Source organism: Podarcis muralis, chromosome 17, assembly GCF_964188315.1.
Source record: "Podarcis muralis chromosome 17, rPodMur119.hap1.1, whole genome shotgun sequence".
In the NCBI taxonomy this organism is placed as follows: Eukaryota; Metazoa; Chordata; class Lepidosauria; order Squamata; family Lacertidae; genus Podarcis; species Podarcis muralis.
In genome coordinates this window covers 39,712,986-39,738,855 of record NC_135671.1, presented here as the reverse complement: position 1 = coordinate 39,738,855, position 25,870 = coordinate 39,712,986, and the positions used below count along the sequence as shown (strand labels likewise).

Sequence of the window (25,870 nt, the reverse complement as noted above, 5' to 3'; positions counted from 1 at the left end):
ATAGATCATAGAGTGATCATAGAATTGTAAAGTTGGAAGGGGACCGGAGGATTCTAGTCCAACCCTCTCCAATGCAAGAATATGCAGCTGTCCCATATGGGGAATTAACCTGCAACTTTGCCATTATCAGCACCACAGTCTAAGCAACTGAGCTACCCAGGCGTCTCACAGTAGTTCTCCCAGATCATATGTAGAGATGTTCACCATCTATGCCAGGGGTCAGCAACCTTTTTCAGCCGTGGGCCAGTCCACCATCCCTCAGACCACGTGGTGGGCTGGACTATATTTTGGGGGGGAAAGATAAACGAATTCCTATGCCCCACAAATAACCTAGAGATGCCTTTTAAATAAAAGGACACATTCTACTCATGTAAAAACACGCTGATTCCCGGACCAAAGCGGACCAGATTGAGAAGGCGATTGGGCCGCATCCGGCCCATGGGCCTTAAGTTGCCTACCCCTGATCTATGCCCTTGCTGGAGGTGGCAAGGATTGAATCTAAAACCAAATGCATGTGCTCCACCAATGTGCTGAGGCTCTTTCCAAAAGATTTTTTTTACACTCAGTTGGATTTAGGGCAGGAATTTGTAGAACACTTGGACTGTGTGGGAGTGGCCGTAAAATGAGGCTGAAATTTCTTCCAGTTCCTCACTGCTGTTTATTCTCTGGGTCAGTAGACAGAACACAAAAGCAGTGCATGGCATGCTCTCGGCTGCATCTATATGTGCTATAATACACTAGAATGGCAGCATTATCTCATAATTCTGAACATTCCTGGTGCAAGTATATATGCCGGTGTCATTCTTTGAAGAAACAAATTACAAAATAATACAAAGGAGGGATCCCTTTTTACTCATAACTAAGGCGCTGTGGTCTAAATCACAGAGCCTAGGGCTTGCCGATCAGAAGGTTGGTGGGTCAAATCCCCACAACGGGGTGAGCTCCCGTTGTTCGGTCCCAGCTCCTGCCCACATAGCAGTTTGAAAGCATGTCAAAGTGTGAGTAGATAAATAGGTACCGCTCCGGTGGGAAGGTAAATGGTGTTTCTGTGCGCTGCTCTGGTTCGCCAGAAGCGGCTTAGTCATGCTGTCCACATGACCCGGAAGCTGTATGCGGATAAACGCTGGCTCCCTCGGCCTATAGAGCGAGATGAGCACGCAACTCCAGAGTTGTCCGTGACTGGACCTAACGGTCAGGGGTACCTTTACCTTTTAAGTACTAATCAATTCAATGGTGCTTACTCCCAGGTAAGTAGGGTTAGGGTCATAGCATTAAATCTCCATCGACTCCAGATAAAAGGATCTTAGGCAGCAGTGAGATAGTTTTTCCTGAGGACCGGGAGAGCTACTGCTGATAGAAGGAGACAGTACCTGGCACCAGAGATCAGTATCTGTCTCAATGCAAGAAAAATCTGTCCTGATGAGGCAACTTGATGAAGAGGATCAAGAGGCATTTTTGGAATAGCCCTTCATTTTTTACCTGGGCTTAGAAATAACAAATAAATGTAGTATAATAAGGCACCTGTTGAGGAAGCTGAGAATATCCTATGTGGCAAAGAGTTTCCCCCTAAGAGTGCATGTATGGTGTAGTCTTACAGTGACGTTTGTGTAGAAAAGGAATGAAGTGAGTTTGTTGCAGCTGGAGTGGCATAATAGGAAAAGGAAGGCTTCTGTGGGAGCAGGTTCCACAAGGTGGCAATGTGAGCACAGGCTATGGAAGCAGGTTTTCATTTTATAGTGTGCCTGTTGGGGGTGCTGGACCTGTAGAGAAGAAGATGGAAGCAATTTTCTCTTGGAGATTGCTTCTAGTGGTAAAGGAAGTATTATGTTGCAAAGAACAAGGACAAGAAGAGCAGGAGTGAGTTCACCACATTTAAAATATCCCTTCTGACTCCCCCAGAGCCCTCAAATTTTATCGTGGTGTCTCCAAGGAGTTACTGAGGTAATATGCAAAACACTTGGGACACTCAAAAATGTCATTCTGTACATGCAAATAATATTATGTTAAACAGAGAACTTGATTATGGCCTTTTCAGCTACAACTGAGAATAAGTTACTTTTTAATGTAGATTACATTTTCAACGATTAGGGTTATCTTTGAAATCCAAATACTGATAGTAATTTCACGTGAACCTTTTTACACCTTAACTCATTTTAGGATTTGCCCACAATTTCTATGTAGAGATTTGTTTTTCATCTAGCTTAGAAGTAAGTACTGGCTACTCCATTATGCTGGATGAAGAACATTGTCTGACAATACTTAAATATGTTAAAAATAATAGACTCCTGTACCTCATTTGCATCTCAGCCCCTCACAGAAACTGGCACAGTACAACTTTGGCCTTTTAAGCTAAATGTTGGGGGAAGACAGAATTGTAGGGCAGTATAAAGAGAGCTTCCACTAAAAAAAAAAAGGGACTAGTGATAGTATCTAGGGGTGTCAGTGTTCCTTCTGAATCATAGGTGACCGTTTGGTGGGTAGGTGAGTGCCTTGGCAGCTTGAGTTTGTGCCATACCTGGATAGGAGCAGGACGTCAACAGGCTTGGCTTGTGGTCTAGAGACAGGTCTCCATTCCTGCTTCACTCTCGCACAACATTCCTGACCTGCTTCCAGGTAATGCCATCCAAAAACTTGTGAGGCTGTGGCATATTTGCTGTATGGCACCCTTGAATGGCACTTTTACAATTTAGACCTGTGATCTACTTGCCAGGGCCATGAGGCAGAAGTCCCTAAGGTGGTGCCCTGTGGGGCCCCTGGCACCTCTGGCACTGGCAGAGAAGCAGCACTGGCACCAGCCCTGATTTCTGGCAAGATCCTGGTGAACTCACAAGATTTATGTGGCATCTCATGAGATTTCTGCAACGTCTTGCAGGAAATTAGCTCAAATGTTAGGTTCTTCAGGAAGAACCAGATGCACAAATAAAGGATGGAGGACACCTCGCTTACTAGCAGTGCATGTGAAAAGGATCTAGGGGTCTTAGTGCACCACAAGCTTAACCTGAGTCAACAGGGTGATGCAGTAGCCAAAAAAGCTAATGCTCTTCTGGGCTGCATCAACAGAAATCTAGTGTCCAGGGGATGGGACTTCAACCAATGGATTCAAGTTACAAGAAAGGATATTCCAACTAAACATTCAGAAAAACTTTCTGACAGTAAGAGCTGTTCAGCAGTGGAACAGCCTCCCACGAGATGTTGCGGACTTTTAAGCAGAGGTTGGGTGGCTATCGGCCATGGGTGCATTGCAGTATGATCCCTGGGTCCCTTTCAACTCTACAATTCTATGATCCAGCTTTTGGAAGCAAGGATTCTTCTCCCAGGGTTGATTTGTGTGAAGCCAAAGAAGCAGTTGGATGATAGGGAGGTTGTGCAACCAAAGCTTTGTCCTTGTCAACTGGGATTCCTCAAGACTGAAGCCCAGGCAGCTCTGAAATAGAAGTGTTCTGTACAGGCTCTAAATTAATTGTCAGCTATCCTGGTGGTTGGTAGTTTTCATTTATATATGCTAATTGCCCTAAAGATAAGTCATTGTGATATTGATCACTGCCTGAAACAAATGTTCACATTAAAATATTGGGGGGGGGGGGGTTTGCCTAGGGAACACAGGAAACGGGTTAAGGCAGTTTAAAGCCAAGTGGGTGACTGCCAAGCCAATAGGATACCAGATGGTATAGGCCTCAGATTAGCCTTCCCCCATAGGGACTAGAATTTCTTCTCTTGTCACTTCTGTTTGCCTCAAATCCTCAGGCTCCCTTCTTGTGAAAGTGAGCTCCAAGATCCTGCAAGCTTCCACTCCAAACCAGATGCAAGGAATTCATTCAGCTCTGCAGTCTCCTTTTCTTCCTTTAGCACACCATTGTCCAAATAGCCTCTCCTGCTGATAATGTTTTTTATAAAGATCTTTTTGTCTTTGCTAAAACGTGGCTTACATTGGCATGCTTTCTCCTATGATGAACACCCCCCACAAGCTGCACCCTGACATCAAGCAAGTGTCTTTGCTGTACTGTTTGGGGCACCTGCCCAAAAAAGTCTGTTTCAGCAGGCTGACCCAGATATGTAAAGTTGACCTGCATTTAAATACGTAATTTTAAAAAATAATGAATATTTTAAGCTACTGGTTTTATTTATACCTTGAGGGGTTTTTCAAGGTTAGAAGAAATAAAAACCAAGTTTCCTGTGCTAAATTACATTTATGTCCTACCTTCCTTCTCAAGAATGGAAAGTGGCGTATCCCTCTCACCAATACAGCAGTTCTGAAATGCCACACAGTTAAGAGCATTGTAGCTTTTCCCTGGTCACCTCAAAATGCAGTAGAGGATGGCAAGGTCCCTACGGTTGTGGGGAAACCTGTTACATTTATAGTGCAGCACCAACACATTTTGGTAAACTGCTTGGAGGTTTCTTTACTATCAAATTGTATATACATTTTGATTGATTGATAAATAAATAAAGATTAAGAATGACTGCAGTCTCTCTAAATTCCGTGTCAACTTTTCTTTGTTTTGTGTCAGGTTTGCCAGCTTCTTATTTCAAGATAGGTGCTGTGGATGGAGCCAGGTTGGCAGACAGAGAAAATCTGGTGGAATGTGAGCAGAGCATGTTAGGATGGAGTCCAGCAGCTCTGGAGACCAGACAAAAGCAATACACCTTTTCTGGGACTGGCTTAACTGGCTATCTGCCAGAGCATGTGTTTCCTGATTGGGTTGGTAAAACAAAGTACAGTACAGCAAAGCAACTCTAGCTTTCAGAGTTGGGGCTTAAGTGCCAGAAGAAACATGGCTACCTCTGTTTGAGTAAAGATATTAAGGAGATCCACGGGATGTGAGACACCCTTGTTCCCTCAGCTATAGGTTGTCGCTCTTCTGTGTACCTTCTGTTTGTGAGGTGAACATTCATCCCCATTTGTTTGTGGGGCAGCCAAATTTGACATTACATCAAGCGTTATCCCGCTCATCCTAGTGCATTTCCCCATCAACTTAACACAAAATGTCCAATATTTGGGGGGAGTGGAGTTGTTGCATAAGATTCCCTACTCGACTGTAATTGCACATTTAGAATTTGCTGGCATGTGATCAAAAATAGCAGTATGGAAGTGCCCATATAGAATAGCTTTTCTAGAGAAGACCATATTTATACCCTAGGGATAGGCAATCACAAGTCATGGGCCAAAAGCCTTTATAACAATACCACCCTGGTCCTATGGCTTTTCTCCCTGTCACACACCTAGCCACCTCTTGTGAATTTGGACCAGCAAGAGAGGCTTGGCCCCGCCTCTTTATTACACCCTTCCGCCACTTGTTGCCAAGTAGGAGACACAGACAAATAGGAGTGAGTGGCTGAGGAGCCTGAGGGAAGGGCTCAGCCAAAGCCTCTTCCGGGGGTAGGAGAGAGACTAACCACCCCTATTACTAGGGTTGGGCTGTGCTAGTGGTGGAGCCCCTGGTGCTGGGCCCGTTAAGAAATCATTGCCAGCCAGGTTTAGATGGCTTCTGCCAGGTGATCAAGACCTTTTCATTTACAAAAGCTTTTCAAATGTTCAGTTTTTGCTGCCTTTGTCATTATGGGTTTATTATCTTTTATTATTTAAGAGTTGGGGCTCAGGCCTTCCTAGTGGTAATTTTGTGTTGCATCCAGAATCATAAAGGCTAGATTGGAGGTACAGTGGTACCTCGCAAGACGAATCCCTCGCAAGACAAAAAACTCGCTAGACGAAAGGGGTTTTTGTTTTTTGAGCTGCTTCGCAAGACGATTTTCCCTATGGGCTTGCTTCGCAAGACGGAAACATCTTGCAAGTTTGTTTCCTTTTTCTTAACACCGTTAATACAGTTGCGACTTGACTTCGAGGAGGAGCAACTCATAGCATGCGGTGTGCTAGCCTTTTTTTAGGTTTTTGAAGACTTTGGTATTTTTGAAGCTTTTCCGAACCTTTTCCGACACCGTGCTTCGCAAGACGAAAAAAATTGCAAGACGAAAAAAATCGCGGAACGAATTAATTTTGTCTTGCGAGGCACCACTGTATGGGAAAAGTAAGAGAGAGAGACATCTTCTGTCTCACTGGCCAGTGCATCTACATGCAAATGCGTTAATATCATTTGCCCCTAGATTGGGGCCCTAAGACTGAAAGCAGATGCAAGTGGGCTTCCATGTGCAAAGTTGTTTATTGCATTAAATCCCATCTGGGATTACAGCTGAGAATTCCCATTAGGGTTGTCAATTTGTCAACATTTCATCCTGGCCATTTGCCAGAAGAGGAGTCTGCAAAGTGACAACAAATTGTGGGGTTGGTGATTCCATTATTTCCCCACGGCTGAAGGGGACACGCTGCTTATACTCCAAGGCATTCTGTCTACGTTTTTAAAGTGCTTCCCATCATAGAGGAAAGGCAGTCTGCACAAAAGAAGACTTTCACTTTGCAGTCTTGAACTTTCACGGTTGGAAAAGGCATTCTGCTCTTTCAAAAGCACCATCTGAACACAGTAAAGGTGCCAACTGTAATCCTCGTGCTCTTTAACTTTCCATTGGTCAAAATTGAAGTTTCCAAGAACTCTGATAATATTTTCCAGGTTCAACTCACATGACATAATTGGGGCCAAAGCACAGGGAGAGAGGAATTAAGCATTTTTCCTGTGCAGGTCCCTCCCCTGGGAGAAATTACACCCACCCACCCCCCACCAGTTGTTAGAAGCAGGGGAAGGGAGGGCAAGTACCCACAACATACCTGTCTTTTCTCCCTCCATACCTAATAGTACCTTGGGGGGGGGGGGCAATTTCTATCAAAGAAGTAGTGCAGTGCAGGGGAAAGTATAACACATGCAGGGCTGCTTTAAGCCTAAAAACACTGCTGGGAATTCTGCTGGGATCTTCCATGTCATGTTAGCCCTCAGCGGAAAAAAGAATCACCCAGGAATTTTGCATTTCATTCCATGTTTTTTATATATTTATATAAAAAAACAAAGGAAAGGAAAAGAAAATGAGAAAATCCCCAGAAAAAGGAGGGAATGGAAACAAATTTGACACAAAAAGGGGGTGGTGGGGCAGGATAGAACAGAGTCCCCACCCCAAAAATCAATTTCCACCCCTCAATCCAGTCATTCCCTACCCACCCCCTCAAGCTGCCCCCGTCTGAAAGAAATTCAGAAGCGTTATGTTGCAGGGGGGACACATCCATCCATCTGTCCTGTGCCCCCCACCCAACCCTCCCTCTCCCACTAAAGTTGCAATTTCTTTATTCAATTTCCTTTTTAAAAACAAAAACATCTCAACTTCTTTCAAGTCTCTTTCCAGAAAAAGCATCCTGGAAATAATCTGTGTTCATCTCCCATATTTTTTCAAATACAGTTTTCTGCAGGGTGGCCATAAGGCTGGCCAGTGATTTAAGGCCATTCAGTCGGTGCAGGACTGGAGGATAAGACGAACAGTCTTGTCTTCAGAGGCAAAAGTCAGCATCTGGGTCCTTTGAAGGGGAACAAGTGGGAGACAGCCCCAATCCTTGCATCCTCGCCTGGTTCGCAATGTCCCCACCCTCCCATCCCTACTCCCACCTCCCAAACTGTGCTCTGCTCCTAATACTTTCCCTGGCTTATCCCTCCACTCATCCTCCTCCATTTTTCTCTGACGTTACTCCCAGCAGTGCTTCTTCTAGGCCTCATTTCTCAACCACCTCTTTCCTCCTGAATCCTCTCTCCCCTCCCCACCCCATGAGGAGCACCTCAGCATTAACAATAGTCCCATTGAATTTGGATGTCCCACGTCTCCCCACCTTCACTCCTCAAGCAATATGTCTGGTAATTCATTTTCTTGGATTTTGGGAGTACCTGCCTGAGGGGTAAAGCCAAAATGGGACCGATGGGTATCACAACTAAGGGTGAACCCAGCAAGCTCAGGACTCCCAGATTCTCTCAACTTCAGGCCCCATTCATCTCTTCAGATGAAAAAAGAACCCCCCCATTTCCCTTTCTCTTTAATAAATAGATAAATAAACAAGCCAACCACTGCAACCCAGAACTGGAGTCCTCTCTCCCACACTGTACCCAGTGTGCCCCTCTTCTCTCAGAGACAGCAACACTTCCTCCCACACCCCCTTTTTCGAGGCTTGACTCCCTTCTTAGAGACACTAGAACAACCAGGCCTTTTTCTGAGCCATAGGGCTATTTGCCCTCTTTCTGTCAATGACCCAAAGCACAGACAACTTGTCCACTGGAATAAACCCAGAGGTACGAGACAGCAACTCTGGGAAGGGTCAGCTTTCCATACATGATCTGGTGCAAACAGTTCTATGATGTGACATGGCAAGGGGGAAGCAATGTGCAGTGTGAGAATAAACGGGTGGCGGGAGCATAGTGGCACATATGCCTTGCAACAGTAGTGTTTTTGCTTTCCATTTTAGCAGGGGATGTGCCATATTGACATCATTGCACATGAGTCTCCTGTGGTTACCCTACACTTTCTGCAGCCTTGGATGCTCTCCACTGTCTGCCTTGCATGTTGATGTCTCTGCCTTCTCCCACTCTTCAGGGAATGCGTTAGGATTTCTTGGTGGCTTCCTCCTCCCCCACACCCCACCCGCATCTTCCTGCTTGCATTGTTCCAGGGTGACATGGTCTGCAGGGCCTCGGATTGGTTGCTGCCATGGCAACTGAGGTGGGGTTTCCAAGGCTCCCTGGTTACAGCTTCTGACTGACAAGGAGCCAAGTCAAGGCTAGCTCCATGGCATTCCCTTAAACAGCTGTGTCTACTGCCTCCTTTCCTTCCCCCGCCCCTCTATCCTTCCTTTCCCTGTGGGGCCCCCCTCAACTTAGCCTCAGACTCTGAGACCGTGTGGAATTGATTTAATTGATGGACTGAATAACTGAATGGGAGAGCTAATCTTCTACAGAAGCAGATTCCATCATCAGAGCCCTGCTTCCATCAACACCCTCCAGCTGTAAAGCCAAATCAGCCCTGCTGAGCATGAAGTGGTTTTGCTCCAGTGAGTGGGATGGCTTTGGCTTCACTCTGGGAGACCCAAATACAAAAATCTGGCCTCTTTTCAGTGATGCCAGACACACCTTTAGAGCTGCTAGATCAAACACTTTGAAATAATGGACACAGAAGTTTCTGGTGTTGGTTCTATGGAGTTTTGCAGTGTCTGATTGAAGCAACTGGATAGAGTTTGTGGGCTATAAAAAGAGGAAAACTCCATGATGCACAGGATATTTTGTACCCCTTCTAAGCACTGGCTGGAACACTACTGGGGACCAGTTACTGTCATCGTATAGCTTTGGATTTACCCCAGGGGAGCTGAGACCAGAATCCAGCTCTGATCTCATTGTAGTTAATGAGTGGTTTTGGATATTTGCCCTGGGATAACTGAAGCGCTCATAGTCCATTGTGACACCAAGTACTCTGGGGAACCATGGCCAAAATTGCAGGGGAAGCAGAACGACCCATCTTTTGGCATCTTGTGTGATATATAAATAAGAAAGAAATGAAACTCAAATTCAGTTTGGCACAGGCAGATGCCTTCTAGCCACCCCTTGGCACTCCTCACATCACACAATAAGGCTCTCTGGGCAGTTCAGGCTCTGTCCTCCAGCAGGGAATGTGGGTGATCAAGCCCTTCTTGAGGTCCTTGTTGAGTACAAAGCAAACTATGGGGTTGACAGCAGCTTGGGCAAAGCTCATCCAAACAGCTGTGGAGAGGTAGCGGTGGGGGATGCTACAGGCTTTGACAAATACCCTCCAGTAGCAGGCCACAATGTAGGGTGACCAGAGAACCAAAAAGAGCAAAGTGATGACGTAGAACATCCTCCCTAGCCTCTTCTCAGCCTTGAATTCTTCCATGCCCAGCAAGCGCCGGTTGGCAGCGTGAGCATTCTGCCGGATGCCCAACAAGGTAGGAGGCATGGGGCCACGGCCAAAGCCAGCAATCCAGTTGGCTGCAGCTTGCCCAGTGGCTCCCGGCCCATGGAACGTCCAGTTTTGGCTGATAGCTGGGACCATCTGGACAGGCTTCATCTTGCGATGGCGGTACTCAAAGAGAAGGAGCTTGATGTAAACCACGTGGGTTGCAAAGATCAGCACAGCTAGCATGAGCATGAAGCCCAGGGTGTCATTGGCTTTGAAGTAGCGGTGCTCAAAGATGCACTGGTCCTCCTCACGGATGAACTTGTAGGTCCCAACATCGAAGACGGGTGGGAAGGCCATGGCCACGGACAAAGTCCACACCATGCAGATGACAGCCACGCATGTCCAGAAGGTCATGCGTTTAGCATAGAAGCGGTGATGGGCCACAGCCATGTAGCGTGTGACACTGATGCAGAAGAGGAGGAAGGCAGCATGGAAACAGAAGAGGACAGCCATGAAAGCCACAATCTTGCAGCTCAACACACTGTAAGTCCAAGCAGAGCCGTGGCGGATTGAGACGAGGACAAAGGGGAAGCAGACAGCTGAGCGGATCACATCAGCCAGGCACAGGTCCAGCAGGAAGTAGTAGGGTGCTTTGTGGAGGCCACGCTCTTTCAAGACCAGCAGCGAGAGGGACAGGTTCCCTGCCAGACTCACACAGATGATGAGGCCCAAGAGCAGCAGCTTGGCATAGGTGGAGGCTGCGTGGGGCGCTGAGCCATGGGCTTCTTCAGTCTCGTTGGCACTGGCCATCTTTAGGTGGGGAAAGGAAAGGGGGGAACTGGCTCAGCGGCGACGTGCCCGGTGATGGCCCATGACCCCAGTGCTAAAGGGGGGCATTGTCTGTGGGGAAAAGGGTGGAGGAAAGGGAGTAAGGAAGCATTAGTTCATGGTAGTAACACAAACTTTTTTCCCTTTCCCTTTTTTTCTTTTTAAATACTATGTTCTATATGAGGTCCCAAACCTGTCCCAAATTCTCTGAAATAACTACAGGTGTTTTGAAATTCAAAGGAGAGATCCCCTTCCGCCTCCGGGAAGGAAAGGACAAACATCTATGACTGACACGAGGATTTTTGTCGGGCTAAGTGGAGGGATGTCTACACAAACTAGAGAGCCAGGTGAACTCTAGAACACCCTGTGATGGATTTGAGGGCTCATGTTGAATTGTTACAGTAAGCAGCTTACTGGTCTGCCTGCTTGGTTATATATATTATATTCTTGTCCTCCCCTCCTTTTGAAGAGCTTATCATACATGAGCTTCCTCTTTATTGTTACAACACTCCTATGAGGTAGATGAAACTGGGAGAAAGTGACTGGTTGAGCTGGATTTTCACAATATTCATTTCCTAACTAGCTAGTTCCTGACAATGTGGCCAAATCAAAATGCCCTCGCTCAATCTGGAGAAACACAATCTTAGACAAGAAATAATTAATCCTTTTCCTTTCCCTACTTCACTGAGCCAGCTTTGGACATGTCAGGGATAGCATCCAATTTGATGGTCTTGGGACAAGTCCCTGTCTTCTCAGCCTCCATCTATAAGTTGAGAAGAATTGTGTCTTAACTCACAAGGCTCTTTTGTGAATAATTAAGATAAGAACTAGGGCAACTGTTTGCATAGTAATACTCTTATATCAGCTGAAGTTGGTTCGACTGTAGTTAGTGCCCTCTAGGGAAGTGATGGGGAACCTGTGCCCCTCCATCTGTAGCTAGTCCCAACTCCCATCCTCCTTGGCCACTGGAGCTGATGGGAGTTGGAGAGTCTCAAGGCCCATCCACCAGTCTAGAGTGAAATGGCCAACTATTCCAAAGAGCCAAATAGTCCTCAAATCACATAGCTGAGGCTCCCTCAAAAGATGGTAACCTCTCCCTCCTTGTAGGTTTTTAAGAGGCTGGATGGTCATCTGTCATGGATACTTTAGTTGAGATTCCTGCATTGCAGGGGGTTGGACTAGATGACCCCTGGGACCCTTCCAACTCCACAATTCTACAATTCATAAAACACACCCAGTGTCAATCAGTCAGTCAAATATTTTTTAATATTGACCCAAAGTCATGCTCACTTCAATATTCTCTATGGGCTGGTGGTGATGCAAAATGAAAAGCCTGGGACGGGGGGGGGGGGGGAGAGAGAAATTGCCACCAGTTCTAGCAGGTCCACACACATAGGCCATATCAAGAGGAGACCTGTGTAACTGGGATCCCTAACAGAATTCCCAGGGTTCTTTGGAAGAAGCCATGACAGTTAAACTGATATGAAAAAATACACAGATTTGGAAAACATTGCTTAATTTTGACACAGGCCAAGGGAGAGATTGTTTCTACAAAGCTGCTTGGTACGTTTTGAGTCACATACACAACAGTCAGAGAGTCACAGAAGGAAAGTGCTCTAAGAATGACCTCATGTTTATTGCACTTGCCTGGGAGAGAGTAATCTCTCTAAATTTAGCACTGCAAGTTAAATTTATATATATATAAATAGTTGATGAGTTTACAATTTGTGGATGAAGACAATTTCAGCTCAAAATGACAAAGCAATTTTGTTAGTCAATAGTAACTACACTCTCAGTGCACCTAAGAATTTTGCTACCTTGTTATCCTACCCAATAAGGTCTTTCACCAGAAGAAGCTCATTTTACAAAGCTAGCAATCCTATGTATACTTAGTGAAATCAGTAAGCAGATTGTGTAGATGTTGAATTTTACACACACACACACACACACATCACAGAACTGTAGAGTTGGAAGAGACCATCTAGAAGAGGATCATCTAGTCCAAACCCCTGAAGTGCAGAAATCTTTCACCCAGCCATGGGCTCGAACCCTTGTTCTTGAGATTAAGAGTCTCATGCTCTAGCCACACACACACTTTCTCCTTAGCTACCCTTCCCCTCCACAGCAGGCATCAAGTAAAAACAGGTGGCTGTGTATTAAGTAGTAACTTACCAGAGTGTGCCTTTAACAGCTTGGTAAACCAGTCATGCACTATTTTCCTGCCAAGGGGCCAATATAAATTTAGCATTCCGCTCCTTCCCCAGATGTCTGATCAGATGTGCTTAAAGCACTTGAACCCAGTCCTCTGGGGTTGCCCAGATGAGTAGAGATGTGTAAAGATGCTCTGAGGACTTCCCCTCCACCAACCCAGCTTTTCAGTGGGAAAATTTGGGGGGGGGACACGGGGGGGGGGGACTCTTTTAGTTACAGGATGTTTCTGCAACTAGCACAGTTATTTAAACTTAGTGATACAATGAGACTTAGAGATTGTAGAAGAAGAATCTCAGATTTGTGAAAGGGTTAAACCCCTTTACAGTACTGACTATTAGAAAATGGAAGTACAAAGTAAAGATGTAGCTTTCTTATTTCTTAATTTACTTATCCTTAACTTTATTTGTATAAATAAAGAAATTATACATGATTTTTTAATGTGAAATATCCGTATGTTCAGCATTCTCTTGATATTGTGCTAAATATATTGTGATATTTATATTATTATTTTTGAAAAATATGATAAACACTATTACCTGCCACTTGCTACAGCTCAGCTGCTACCTCAGCAACTGAACAGGTGGAAATCCAACTCTCTCACACACTCATGCAAAAATACCAGGATACAGTCAACAATCATACTAAGGTACAAATAAGCTATCTCTACACAGCAGACATAGACTGGTTTGACTGTTGTTTCCTCTCCTTAGTGAACCATGGAAAGTGTGGTTCTGTGGGAGAATGTTCAAGCACTTTTACTAAACTGCAACAAAGCTCTGATACTTAAAACTATTCCGAGGTGCAAAGCCCAGGAGAGCACCTGTGTCTTGAAGGATCCCAGGGAAAGGAGAATGTGATTTCCCTTATCCCTGTCATGCCGTGACAGGCGATACAAATAAGGGTACAGAAGCCCTGTCAGTGAAATGACCTAGCAAAACTTTAGATACATGTGTATAACTCACCTGTCACCTTGCCCCAAATCTCCTCCCTATACGACATCCCTCCACATGTGCTTGGGCGGATGAGGGGTCTGGGCCTGCTCCAATTGCCATGGCCATCTCAGCGGCCTTTGATATAATCGACCATAACATCCTTCTGGACCGTCTAGAGGGGTTGGGAGCTGGGGGCACTGTTATACAGTGGTTCCGCTCCTTCCTCCTGGGCCGTGTTCAGAAAGTGGTGGTGGGGGATGAGTGTTCAGACCCTTGGGCCCTCACTTGTGGGGCACCTCAGGGTTCCGTCCTCTCCCCCATGCTTTTTAACATCTATATGAAGCCGCTGGGAGAGATCATCAGGGGGTTTGGACTGGGTGTCCATCAATATGCAGATGATACCCAGCTCTACCTCTCTTTCAAATCAGAGCCAGTGAAGGCGGTGAAGGTCCTGTGTGAGTGCCTGGAGGCGGTTGGAGGATGGATGGCGGCTAATGGGTTGAAGTTGAATCCTGACAAGACAGAAGTACTGTTTTTGGGGGACAGGGGGCGGGCTGGTGTGGAGGACTCCCTGGTCCTGAATGGGGTAACTGTGCCCCTGAAGGACCAGGTGCGTAGCCTGGGAGTCATTTTGGACTCACAGCTGTCCATGGAGGCGCAGGTCAATTCTGTATCCAGGGCAGCTGTCTACCAACTCCACCTGGTACGCAGGCTGAGACCCTACCTGCCCGCGGACTGTCTCGCCAGAGTGGTGCATGCTCTAGTTATCTCCCGCTTGGACTACTGCAATGCGCTCTACGTGGGGCTACTTTTGAAGGTGACTCGGAAACTACAGCTAATCCAGAATGCGGCAGCTAGACTGGTGACTGGGGGCGGCCGCCGAGACCACATAACACCGGTCTTGAAAGACCTACATTGGCTCCCAGTACGTTTCCGAGCACAATTCAAAGTGTTGGTGTTGACCTTTAAAGCCCTAAATGGCCTCGGCCCAGTATACCTGAAGGAGCGTCTCCACCCCCATCGCTCTGCCCGGACGCTGAGGTCCAGCGCCGAGGGCCTTCTGGCGGTTCCCTCATTGCGAGAAGCAAAGCTACAGGGAACCAGGCAGAGGGCCTTCTCGGTAGTGGCGCCTGCCCTGTGGAATGCCCTCCCATCAGATGTCAAAACGATAAACAACTACCTGACATTCAGAAGACATCTTAAGGCAGCCCTGTTCAGGGAAGTTTTTAATGTATGATATTTTAGTGGGGTTTTTGGTTTCTATGGAAGCCGCCCAGAGTGGCTGGGGAAACCCAGCCAGATGGGCGGGGTACAAATAATAAATTATTATTATTATTATTATAAATTGGATTTAGTGGTGATGCGCCCCTGCACAGAGAGGTTTGTCAGACCCCATCTCTGCTTATTTTTAGACACCTACTTTAGACAACTACATTCTTAAATGGGCTTGAATAGCATGCTTGCACTTTTCTGAAATTATGACACTTTCATGTTTCATTCATATTCCTATGCTTTCATAGAAATTGAAGGCGACCTTTAGTTTTGTTTTCCTTTATTTTGATCCTACAAATTGTCTAGAGAAAATTCCATTTTTAGAATTTCTCCTGCTTTAAGGGTGTGTACACACAGCAGTATCTCCAAATCTGGGCGAGTTTTGTACAGCTATTAACCAAATTAAAAACAACAAAGCCAGCGGACCAGACGGGATACCTGCCGAAGTCTTCAAAGCGGGCGGAATTTAACTTACACAACAACTTCCCAAGCTCATCGAAAAAATCTGGGAGAGAGAGGAGATCCCAGCAGATTTTAGGGATGCCAGAATTATCAATCTCTTAAAAAAAAGGTGACAGAACAGATTGTGGAAACTTTCAAGGTATCTCTTTATTAGCTGCGGCCAGCAAAATTCTTGCAAGGATCTTAGCAAACCATCTCCTAACAATATCCAAGACTACCCTTCCTGAATCGCAAAATGCTTTTTGACCTTCTAGAGTGATAGTGGACATGATTTTCACTGCTCAACTTCAATAAAAATGCAGAGAGCAAAACCAACCCCCTGTATATGGTGTTTATTGACCTGACTAAGGCCTTTGACACAGTAAATTGTTATGCCCTGTGGACTTTGCTTCTGAAAATTGGCTGCCCAGATAAATTTGTGAATATCATTCGGCTCCTCCATGATAATATTACAGCAACAATCACAGATAACAATGGCTCTCAAAGTGAAACATTCACAGTGGGATCAGGTGTTAAACAAGGTTGTGTTATCACCCCAACTCTATTATTTTCACTCCATGATCCTACATTTTGTTGAAGGGAAACTCCCCACCAGAGTAGAAATCATATACAGTTGTACCTTGGATTTCAAACAGAATGCGTTCCGAAAGTCCGTTCAACTTCCAAAACATTTGGAAATCAAGGCACAGCTTCCAATTGGCTGCAGGAGTGTCCTGCAGCCAACTGGAAGCCGCGCCGGACATTCAGCTTCCAAGGCAAAGTTTGCAAACCAGAACACCTACTTCTGGGTTTGCGGCTTTCGAGTTCCAAGTTGTTTGTGAACTAAACTGTTCGAAAACCAAGGTACAATTGTATCAAACAGAGGGAAAGCTCTTTAATCCGAGTAGGCTTAAAGCAAAGAGTAAGGTTACCATGTAGCTTCGAAGCTACAAACATGAGTCTGACCAAACTGCGGGAGGCAGTGGAAGACAGGAGTGCCTGGCATGCTCTGGTCCAGGGGGTCACAAAGAGTCGGACAAGACTAAATGACTAAACAACAACAACAAAGGTTACCATAACTTCCATCATAGTGCTTCAGTATGCTGATGACAATGTAGTGTGTGCATTCTGAAGATGACCTCCAAATATCTTTGCAGAAGCTTACGAAAAGCTCAACATCAAAAAAACCACAGTGCTGCACCAACAGGCAGAAAACAACCCCTCTGCAGTGCCACAAATCCAACTCAATGGTGTAACACTGGAAAGTGTTGATCACGTCTCCTACCTGGGCAGTTATCTTTCCACAAGGGCCTCGCCTGAGCTCTGTGAGTACAGCTTTCTCCTGATTGAATTGCAGGTGTTTAAGGACCGGGACATTCACAGGGAAACAAAAATGCTTGTTTACAAAGCTATTGTACTACCAACCTTACTGTATGCTTGTGAAACATGGACCACTGATAAACTTCTCAAAAGATTCCACCAATGGTACCTCAATTTTATTTTACAAATCACTTGGGAAGACAAGCGAACTAATGACAGTATACTGGAAGAAGCAAAGATCACCAGTGTCTAAGCAATTATTGTTCAACATCAACTTCATTGGACTGGTCATGTTGTGCGGATGCCTGATTATCATCTTCCAAAGCAACTACTCTATTCTGAATTTAAAAATGGAAAGCATAATGTTGGTGGTCAGCAAAAGGGGTTTAATGACTCTCTCAAGGCAAATCTAAAAAAATATAGCGTAAAGACCGACAACTGGGAAACACTGGCCTGTAAGTGCTCCATTTGGAGAACAGCCTTTACTTTGAAGACATTCAAACTCAGGATGAAAAGAGAAACATGCTAAGAGGAAGGCACGTTTGGCAAATCCTCACCATGATCAACTCCCACCCGGAAACCTATGTCCCCACTGTGGAAGGATGTGTGGATCCAGAATTGGTCTCCACAGCCACTTACGGACTCACTGTTAAGACCATGTTCATGGAAGACCATCTTACTCAGCTACGAGTGATTGCCAAAGAAGAAGACGACACACAGCAGTTTAAAGTGGATTTGATGCATCCCTGATCTGCATAGCAGTCAACACTCAACCCCAACCCCATTTAATTCTGATTTCCCCTATCTGCAGATAATGTGCTAAGGAGAGGAATTCCAACATAAAATTGCATGTTGCCTAAGACTGGATACACTGAAGCACATGATGGGCTGGGTTTATAGGTTTGGTGATGTTTTGCTGGTTCTATCTATCATCACAGCCCTCATCACCTGAGCACAAAATAGTCATTTTGTTTTCATCAGCCTAAATGAAAGGATGTGGTGTGCCTAGCTCAACCCATTGTTGACAAAGGCAAACTCACCATAATTTGTTTTTATTTAAAAAACAACTGTTTTGTTGCAGAACTGCCTTTGCACAAAACAGCTGTATTAAAAATAAAATGGCCTTTGCAGGTACAAGAGGAAGAAAAGGAAAGAGGAAAGAAATAGAAAAACACTGTATTTAAACCCTTCTCCCCCAAATCAGTCTTCCCATCCTGACTTGACCATGTGTGGAATGTACTTTTATCATCATCATCACCATCACTTTTAATTTGTATACCATCTTTCGATTTTTCTATACCCAAGGCGGTTTACAAGCTGAAGAAACAAAGAATGTACACCTTATAACAATCTAATCCAATACAAAAATGTGATAATAAAACATAACTTTAAAATAAGCAACTTATATAAAATAAAGTAATATTCAACAATCCATTGAAATAGTATAGAATAATATTAAATATCAGCATATAAAAATTAAACAGAAATCCCCTCTTAACAATTATAATAAATAATTTCTAAACTATAATCAGTAAAACAATGGAAAGTCACAGTACATAAAATAATACAATACAAATTGAGAAGCAGAGACTGGAGGGTGGGGCAAGGCAGGCTTTTCTCTGAGCTGCCCCACAACTTTTTGTGTTTGGAGATCAGAGGCACCTGTGCCTCCCACCTGCCTGGCCTACAGAGGCATTCCTCAGGAGGCGGTTGACTCTGGTAAAAAAATTGGGGGGGGGGGGGGGGAAGGATTTCAAAAGCAGTTGTTTAAAATAGGCTATTTTGCCCACTGTGGAAAATGCTTAAAACTTTGGTGGACATTTGTTATTGTGCTAATCCATGGACAAAACTTTTTTTTTTTTTTAAATGACTGGCAGAATCCGTGACCAGGGAGAAGAGTTGGTGGAAGAAGATTGGAAGAAATTTAAAGACTATTTACAGAAACACTGCAAAATTAATGAATGTTAGAATGATGTTGGATTGAAGTTAAGTGGTTTTTAGTAGTAATGTTATAAAGGAATATATAAAATGGTTTGTTAACAGGTGATAATATAAAGCTATAATATATAAAGATAAAAGATTAAGATAAAATCAAAGAGGGAAAGGATTTGCTGAACTAATTAATTGAACTGGAATACAAAAAAGGGAGGTGCGAGGAGGTCAGGGAAACAAGCAAATGAAAGAAGATTTGGAAAAAATGATTTGTTTTTAACTGTTTTTACTTTGTATTTTCTTTTTTTTGTTTTGTTTTTTTTCTTATTTTTGTAAAATGTTGAAACCTTAATAAATATCTTTAAAAAAAACAAACTATTTTTTTTTTAAAAAAGGAAATACTTGGGCATGTGCCTATGATGGACCTCAGGTTGCTGGAACTTCTGGAGGTCAGGGAAGTAGTAATTGGGGAGAGGGGTCAACAATGCATAGAATGAATGCATCCCCCCTAGGGCAGGCGGGAAATATCAAGACCGATTTAAACTGGAAGTGGTCATGTGTGGATGAAAGTGCCCAAAAGCACACATGGAAAAATCATTTCTGTGCAACCCATGTACACTACTAACACCCAAGTGTGTACACAACCTACAAAACCCCAGTGCCATACAATGGCATGCACCCCGTTATATCCTTGAATTACTAACACAACAGTCCCATCCATACGTGGATGTAAACCCAGTTTTACTCAGTAAAGCTATAAAGGATCAAGCTGCAGCACAGATTAGAATAGAGCCAGGAGACCTCTTCCTCACCTGGGGCAAAGATGGAGGACTTCCTGTTTAGAAAAGAGAAGACTGTCAGGCAGACTGGCAGACTGGCATACCCATCTGCTCATAGCTAGTACTTTGACTGACAAAACTGACTTAGGATCCTAACTCGGCATCCATAAATGGAAGAGTTCTGCCTAGGGACTGGCGAGATTCAGTGGAGGAACCTGACAGCAGAAGGAGAGTGTGCTTCACCTCATACTGCTTCACAAGATCCCTCAATCCCACCCAGAGTAGATTTTTGAAGGGCACAAGAGGGGAATCACTATCCCTGGTGGGAACAGAACTGCATCTTGTAAAAACCTAGTTAGGCCCCAAGCCCCTGTGTTTTCCAAATGCCATAAATGTGGCTTTGGGGCAATAATACAAACAAACTACCAGCCCAGTAAAGAGAAAAAGAGAAAAAAGTTTCTACTCACAGAAGTGGGAAATCTATGATAGGGCTGTGCCACTTCAGACTATAAGTGGGGACTGGCATGACGGAATGTTCTTCCATACAACATGGATGCTTTAGTTGAGATTCCTGGATTGCAGGGTTGGACTAGAAGACTCTCAGGGTCCCTTCCAACTAGGGCTGAGAAATGCCTGGTTTTTATCACCAGTTAAGCATTGCGATACCTAGCGGGAAGGTAAACAGTGTTTCCGTGTGCGGCTCTGGCTCGCCAGAGCAGCGATGTCACGCTGGCCACATGACCCGGAAGTGTCTCCGGACAGCGCTGGCCCCCGGCCTCTTGAGTGAGATGGGCGCACAACCCTAGAGTCTGCCAAGACTGGCCCGTACGGGCAGGGGTACCTTTACCTTTACCTTAAGCATTGCGATAAACTGATACAGTCAAACCTCGGTTCCTGAATGGCTCCGTTTTCAAACGTTTTGGCTCCCAAATGTCGAAAACCTGGAAGTAAATGCTCCAGGTTTTCAACGTTTTTCGGAAGCTGAACATCTGATGCAGCTTCTGTTTGAGTGCAGGAAGCTCTTGAAACCAGGCGGAAGCTGTGCCTTGGTTGTCAAACGTTTCAGAAGCTGAACAGGCTTCCGGAATGGATTACATCCAGCAACCGAGGTTTGACTGTATATCATAACTATATACAGTGGTACCTCGGGTTACATACGCTTCAGGTTACACATGCTTCAGGTTACAGACTCCACTAACCCAGAAATAGTACCTCGGGTTAAGAACTTTGCTTCAGGATGAGAACAGAAATCGCGTGGCAGCAGCAGGAGGCCCCATTAAGCTAAAGTGGTGCTTCAGGTTAAGAACAGGCCTCCGGAACGAATTAAGTACTTAAACCGAGGTACCACTGTAGAGGCAAATGGGGGTAATGTCTTGGCAACTGCTACTACTTAGCAGTCTAAAACCGATACATTTTTACTTACCTTTAATATATTGTTGCAACTGTTATTTTCCAGTACAGAGGAACAGGGGCGGCAGGAATTACGAGAGAAGCGACAACAGGCTTCACGGTTTTAACCACATCACATTTTTTTACATAGCACACATACACATCATGATTTGGAATATATCACCATGTCGAATATTATGAAACCATTACCATGATGTAGACTTTGAACTGATTTTGTACAATGTCTTGATACGTCGCCCAGCCCTACTTCCAACTCTACAATTCTAGGATTCTATTAAAAGAGGGAAAATGTTGACATAGGAAATGGCTCTTGCCTCTTCCCTGACATGCTGGGGAATTGTTTTTCTGTGGAAGAACATGACATCACATGTTCCCCACCTATAGTCAGAAGTTGCATAATCCAGATACAGGCTTACCATCACCATGAGAACTAGATCAGAACCTGTCCCTTAGCTAGAGACAGGTGTGGTGGAGTGAAATTGCCCTCCTACCACCAGCCTTGCTCCACCTGGGCTCGGTGGGTGCACAGCATTGGCTCCCTTGGTGCCCCTGTTGCACCCCAAGCTCAGCGATGGGGGCGCAGGAAGGGCAGCTCCAATCCCCTATCAGGTACAGGACCCATTTAAGTGAAATCATGTATATTGGAAACATCACTGAAAAAGCCTGCAAATACTCCATTCCGCCCCTGCCCCACCTTGCCCCTTTTTTGTAATGTTTTGGGGTCACGTCCGGGTTCGGTGTAATGCACGTGAGCATGGTTACACACATATGAGATGCGCCTAAAACAGTCGCTGCCTGTACTGCCTTTAACCCAGGGGTCTGCAACCTTTAAGACAAAAAGAGCCACTTGGACCCATTTCCGAAGGGGGAAAAAACTGGGAGCCGCAAAACTCGTCATTATAAAAATAACTTTTTTGTCACTTTTTTATTATTTCTTTGTTTGACCCCTCAGAATTACTCCTCCTCATAGAAATAAACGTTAAATTAACAAGTTACCTTTTTGTGTGTGTGTGTTCTTCACTCCCTTTCAAAACAGTGACCAGCGTACATGCCCCTTACAATGTAGCGGGCGGGCGGGAAGGTGACGTTGGGACGGTGCGTGACTAACGCACGCACCGCCCCCATGCGACGTCACAGCCAGTACAGCGCCCGACACAGTGGGGAGTGTCGGGGCGCACGATGCGCCTCCTTCCCTCGCTAGTAGCCGCCCCGGAGCCGCGGCAAAGGTGTAAAATAGCCACATGCGGCTCCGGAGCCGCGGGTTGCAGACCCCTGCTTTAACCGGTCCCCTTCATATATGCCCTAGGGGCCAAACCACATGTGACACCTTTTAAAAAAAGCAAATAGTATCAACTGGAAGGAATGGTTAATGGGATCAGACCAGGTGTAGATGGGAAAATATAATGCTCCCCACAAACATGTGTTCCTGAGAAAAGTCCCTCTTCCAAAGCTGGTCTTTGCTTTGTTGGGAATCCCTTGCCACCACCCTAAGTACATCTTAACTTTAAAAGATGAATTCTGTTTGAAACCAGCAAAGGAAGGAAGGGTTTAAATTTCCCCCTTCTCTGGCCCATTAATTATCAGCCACTCCCAGTTGGTTCTATCTGCATATTTTTAAATTTAAAAATCCAGGGACATTAGATGCAAAGGACATATTTCATGTCAAATGTAGTTTGTATACCAGGATTGGTTCCTGCACAAAATGCCAGAGCATAGACTTCCCTTCCAAAACTGCCTGCCCAGATAGTAAATGTTGATATGCATTTTGAGTCACAGCTATTATATAAGTAAAATATGAGATATTAAACATTAGCAAACTGTTAATAGACGATTTACTAATATGTAACCCTCCAGCTCAGGAAAAAACATAGAGCAGCTTTCAGGGATATGTAAAAGTGGCAAGGGGGAGAGGTTCAGGCAGTGATTTTTCCTTGGTGAGAATAGGGGTGTTACAAGCACGTCCTTATTTCCACTTGAAGTCTGCTCTGCCCAAGGAGGTGAGTACCGTATTTTTCGCCCTATAGGACGCACCGTCCCATAGGGCGCACCTAGTTTTTTGGGGGGGAAATAAAGGGGGGGAAATTTATTTCCCCCCCAGGCGCGGGGCTGGGGCAGGGAAGCCCGAGCTTCCCCCAACCCCTGACCCCAGAACAGGCAACTCTCCGCAAGTCGTGGGAGCCCAGCGCCGGGCTCCCGCGCCTTCTGGAGAGCTGCGCAAAGTCTGGGTGTGCTGAGCTCAGCGCGCCCAGGCTTCAGCATGCAGGCAACTCTCCGCAAGCCGCGGGAGCCCAGCGCCAGGCTCCCACAGCTTGCAGAGAGCTGCGCGAAGCCTGGAGAGCAAGAGGGGTCGGTGCGCACCGACGCCTCTCGCTCTCCAGTCTTCAGCGAAAGCCTGCATTCGCCCCATAGGACGCACACACATTTCCCCTTCATTTTTGGAGGGGAAAAAGTGCGTCCTATAGGGCAAAAAACATGGTAAATACCAGCAGCTTGATCTGGAAGGCTGAGTTCTGCCATGAAAAGAAGTAGTAATACTAAAAGAAACAGGGATGCTCTGGGGACACCTGGTGCTGCAGCATTGCTGAAGATGGGCAGCCATGGTCCTTTATCAGAAATCTGGTGGGAGACTAGAGGAAGTACAATATACATGGAGGATAGGCATGGAGTAAGTCTTGTTTTAAAAACACAAGCAAAAATTAGAAACAAGCATTTTCTAAGGTTAACAATAAAATATGGTGAGGCACCCACACAGGACTTGGGGCAAATCTAGTGCGCTTCTGCCTTATCTTCAGTGAAGAGAGAAAAGCAGGTCACACACACACACACACACACACACACACACACAGCTGATATATCCAAGCCAGTGAAAGGAGGAGGAGGAGCAGCAGCACTTTGGCTATTTCCTCCATTGTCCGTCTAATGCCTGTTTTTTTATCAGGGTCATTTCAATTGGCCTTGAAATGGTAAGACGGAGCAGAGAGAGCCTGTGAGAGAAGGGGGGCTTCCTGCTTCCTCTTACTACCCTTCCTCTTCTGAGCTCACCTGCCAGTGCCTCTCTCCACCTGGCCCAGGGCGGGGCCTGGTGGCCTCATCAGGACTGCGGCTGCTGCCCAGCAAGGACTGGGGTATTTTGGGAGAAGTTTTGTTGGAAGTTTCTGCCGTTGTTACTTATATTAACTGATACTACTGATATTAACTTTTTGTATCTTTGTTTTTATGTGGAAATTCTTCAGTTTGGTTATGTAGTTTTTAATGTGTTTTATTTATTTTTATGACTAGGTAAAGGTAAAGGGACCCCTGACCATTAGGTCCAGTCGTGGCCGACTCTGGGGTTGCGGCGCTCATCTCGCTTTATTGGCCAAGGGAGCCAGCGTACGGCTTCCAGGTCATGTGGCCAGCATGACTTTTATGACTACTTTGCTTTTTTATGACTGCTTTATTTGTAATTATGTTAATCTTTTCATATTGTAAGCCACCTTGAGCATTGCTTTAACTGTGGAAAGGTGGCATAGAAATAAAATGATGATGATGATGAGAAGCTGAGGGTCTGGTGCAGAATCATAGAATTGTGGGGCTGGAAGGGACCACCAGGATCATCCAGTCCAACCCCTTGCGATGCAGGAATCATTTGCCCATCATGGGGCTTGAACCCACAGCCCTAAATCTCATGCTCTACCAACTGAGCTGTCCCAGAGAATCCACCAGCATCATGCCCAACAGCCACTTGTCCTGGCAGTCAGTCTGCCTCCGGTGGTGGTGGGGGGCTGGGAAGAGTAGTGAGAAAGTGCTAGAGGGCGGAGAAGCTGTCAGGAAAGGGGGTTGGAGTAGTCTGGGCTGCATTTGCCTGCTTCTGTCAAGTTGTTGTGAGTGTCCTTATCACTTAGGAACATTGGCTTCCCCCTGACACACAGAAATGCCACATCTGCATACCCTGGAGCATTCAGCCCCATGGTCAGATACGCCTTTGGGGGAATAGCCATAGCTCAGTTGTAGAGCACATGCATTGTGCTTGGCATCTCCTGCCTGGCCTGAGAGGGGCTCTTGCCTGAAACCCCAGAGAGCTGCTGCCAGTCAGTGTAGACAATAATGGACTAGATGAGTCACGGATTTAACTTGGTATCAGGCGGCTGCCCTGTTCCTACTCTGATGAAGTCTTCTTAAATTGTAAGACGCTTGTAAAGTGTCTGCCTTTCCAGTGAGAAGAACACACACACCATAACATTTAATTGGTCCCCTGAGTGTTTGTGGGGCACATTTTGAACTCCCACCAGAAAAAGTGAATTGGATCCATTCTTGTTGTTGGCATCAGTCTGTATTGAGACACAATGGAGTGTGCCTCTAGGGGTGAAGTCAAGGCACTGTGTTGGCAGCACCAAAGTGACCTGTCCAGGGTGCAAGCCTGGGCAGTGTGTAGGGAGGTCCTGGGCGGCCAAGGCAAAACCTCCTTCTCAGCCTTGCTGATGTGGTCAAAAGGAAAGGAAAGGAAAGCGTTTGGCACCAGCCTGGCTGCAGAAGTTGTTGGAAGGAGGCAGAGGTGCCGAGTTGTGCCTAGCATTGGGGAGGGGGCTCATCTCGCGTGTCACACACACAATGACAACCTCACACATGTGACTTGGGGGGAGGCGTGGCACACTGCTTGGCTCTTGGCTCCTTGGAGTCACTGCAGCTGGCCCTGCAAAGGAAGTGAGCTCAGCGAACAAGGCGGAGGCAGGATGGGACTCATAGTCCCCACTCACCCTGCTCCTGAGGCTGGATCAGGAGGTGCAGCAGAGGTGGGGACCCACTGGGAGACCCGTTGCTGGAAAGGGGAGTCGTCCTTTTGCCGCCACTCCAGGAAGCTTTGTGGGCCTCCCAATGCCCTGGTGAAAAGCCCCTGGGATGCTCCAGACCACCCTGGCCACTCCATCATGAGAATGGCAC

General features: G+C 45.7%; 1 protein-coding gene across 4 annotated transcripts in view; it reads right to left on the bottom strand.

Annotated features, from left to right (window-relative positions):
• Nucleotides 1-6,904: 6,904 nt before the first annotated feature.
• The window catches only part of LOC114587729 (putative G-protein coupled receptor 173), a 71,814-nt gene continuing 52,848 nt past the window's right edge, over nucleotides 6,905-25,870 (bottom strand). For 2 of the 4 annotated variants that reach the window (XM_077921315.1, XM_028712397.2), the window contains one exon: nucleotides 6,905-10,725. In XM_077921315.1, the coding sequence (XP_077777441.1) occupies nucleotides 9,523-10,635 (1,113 nt within the window). In that variant the 5' untranslated portion in view covers nucleotides 10,636-10,725 and the 3' untranslated portion in view covers nucleotides 6,905-9,522. The remainder of the gene's footprint in view (nucleotides 10,726-25,870) is intronic. The other 2 variants (XM_077921313.1, XM_077921311.1) reach the window with 1 other exon arrangement.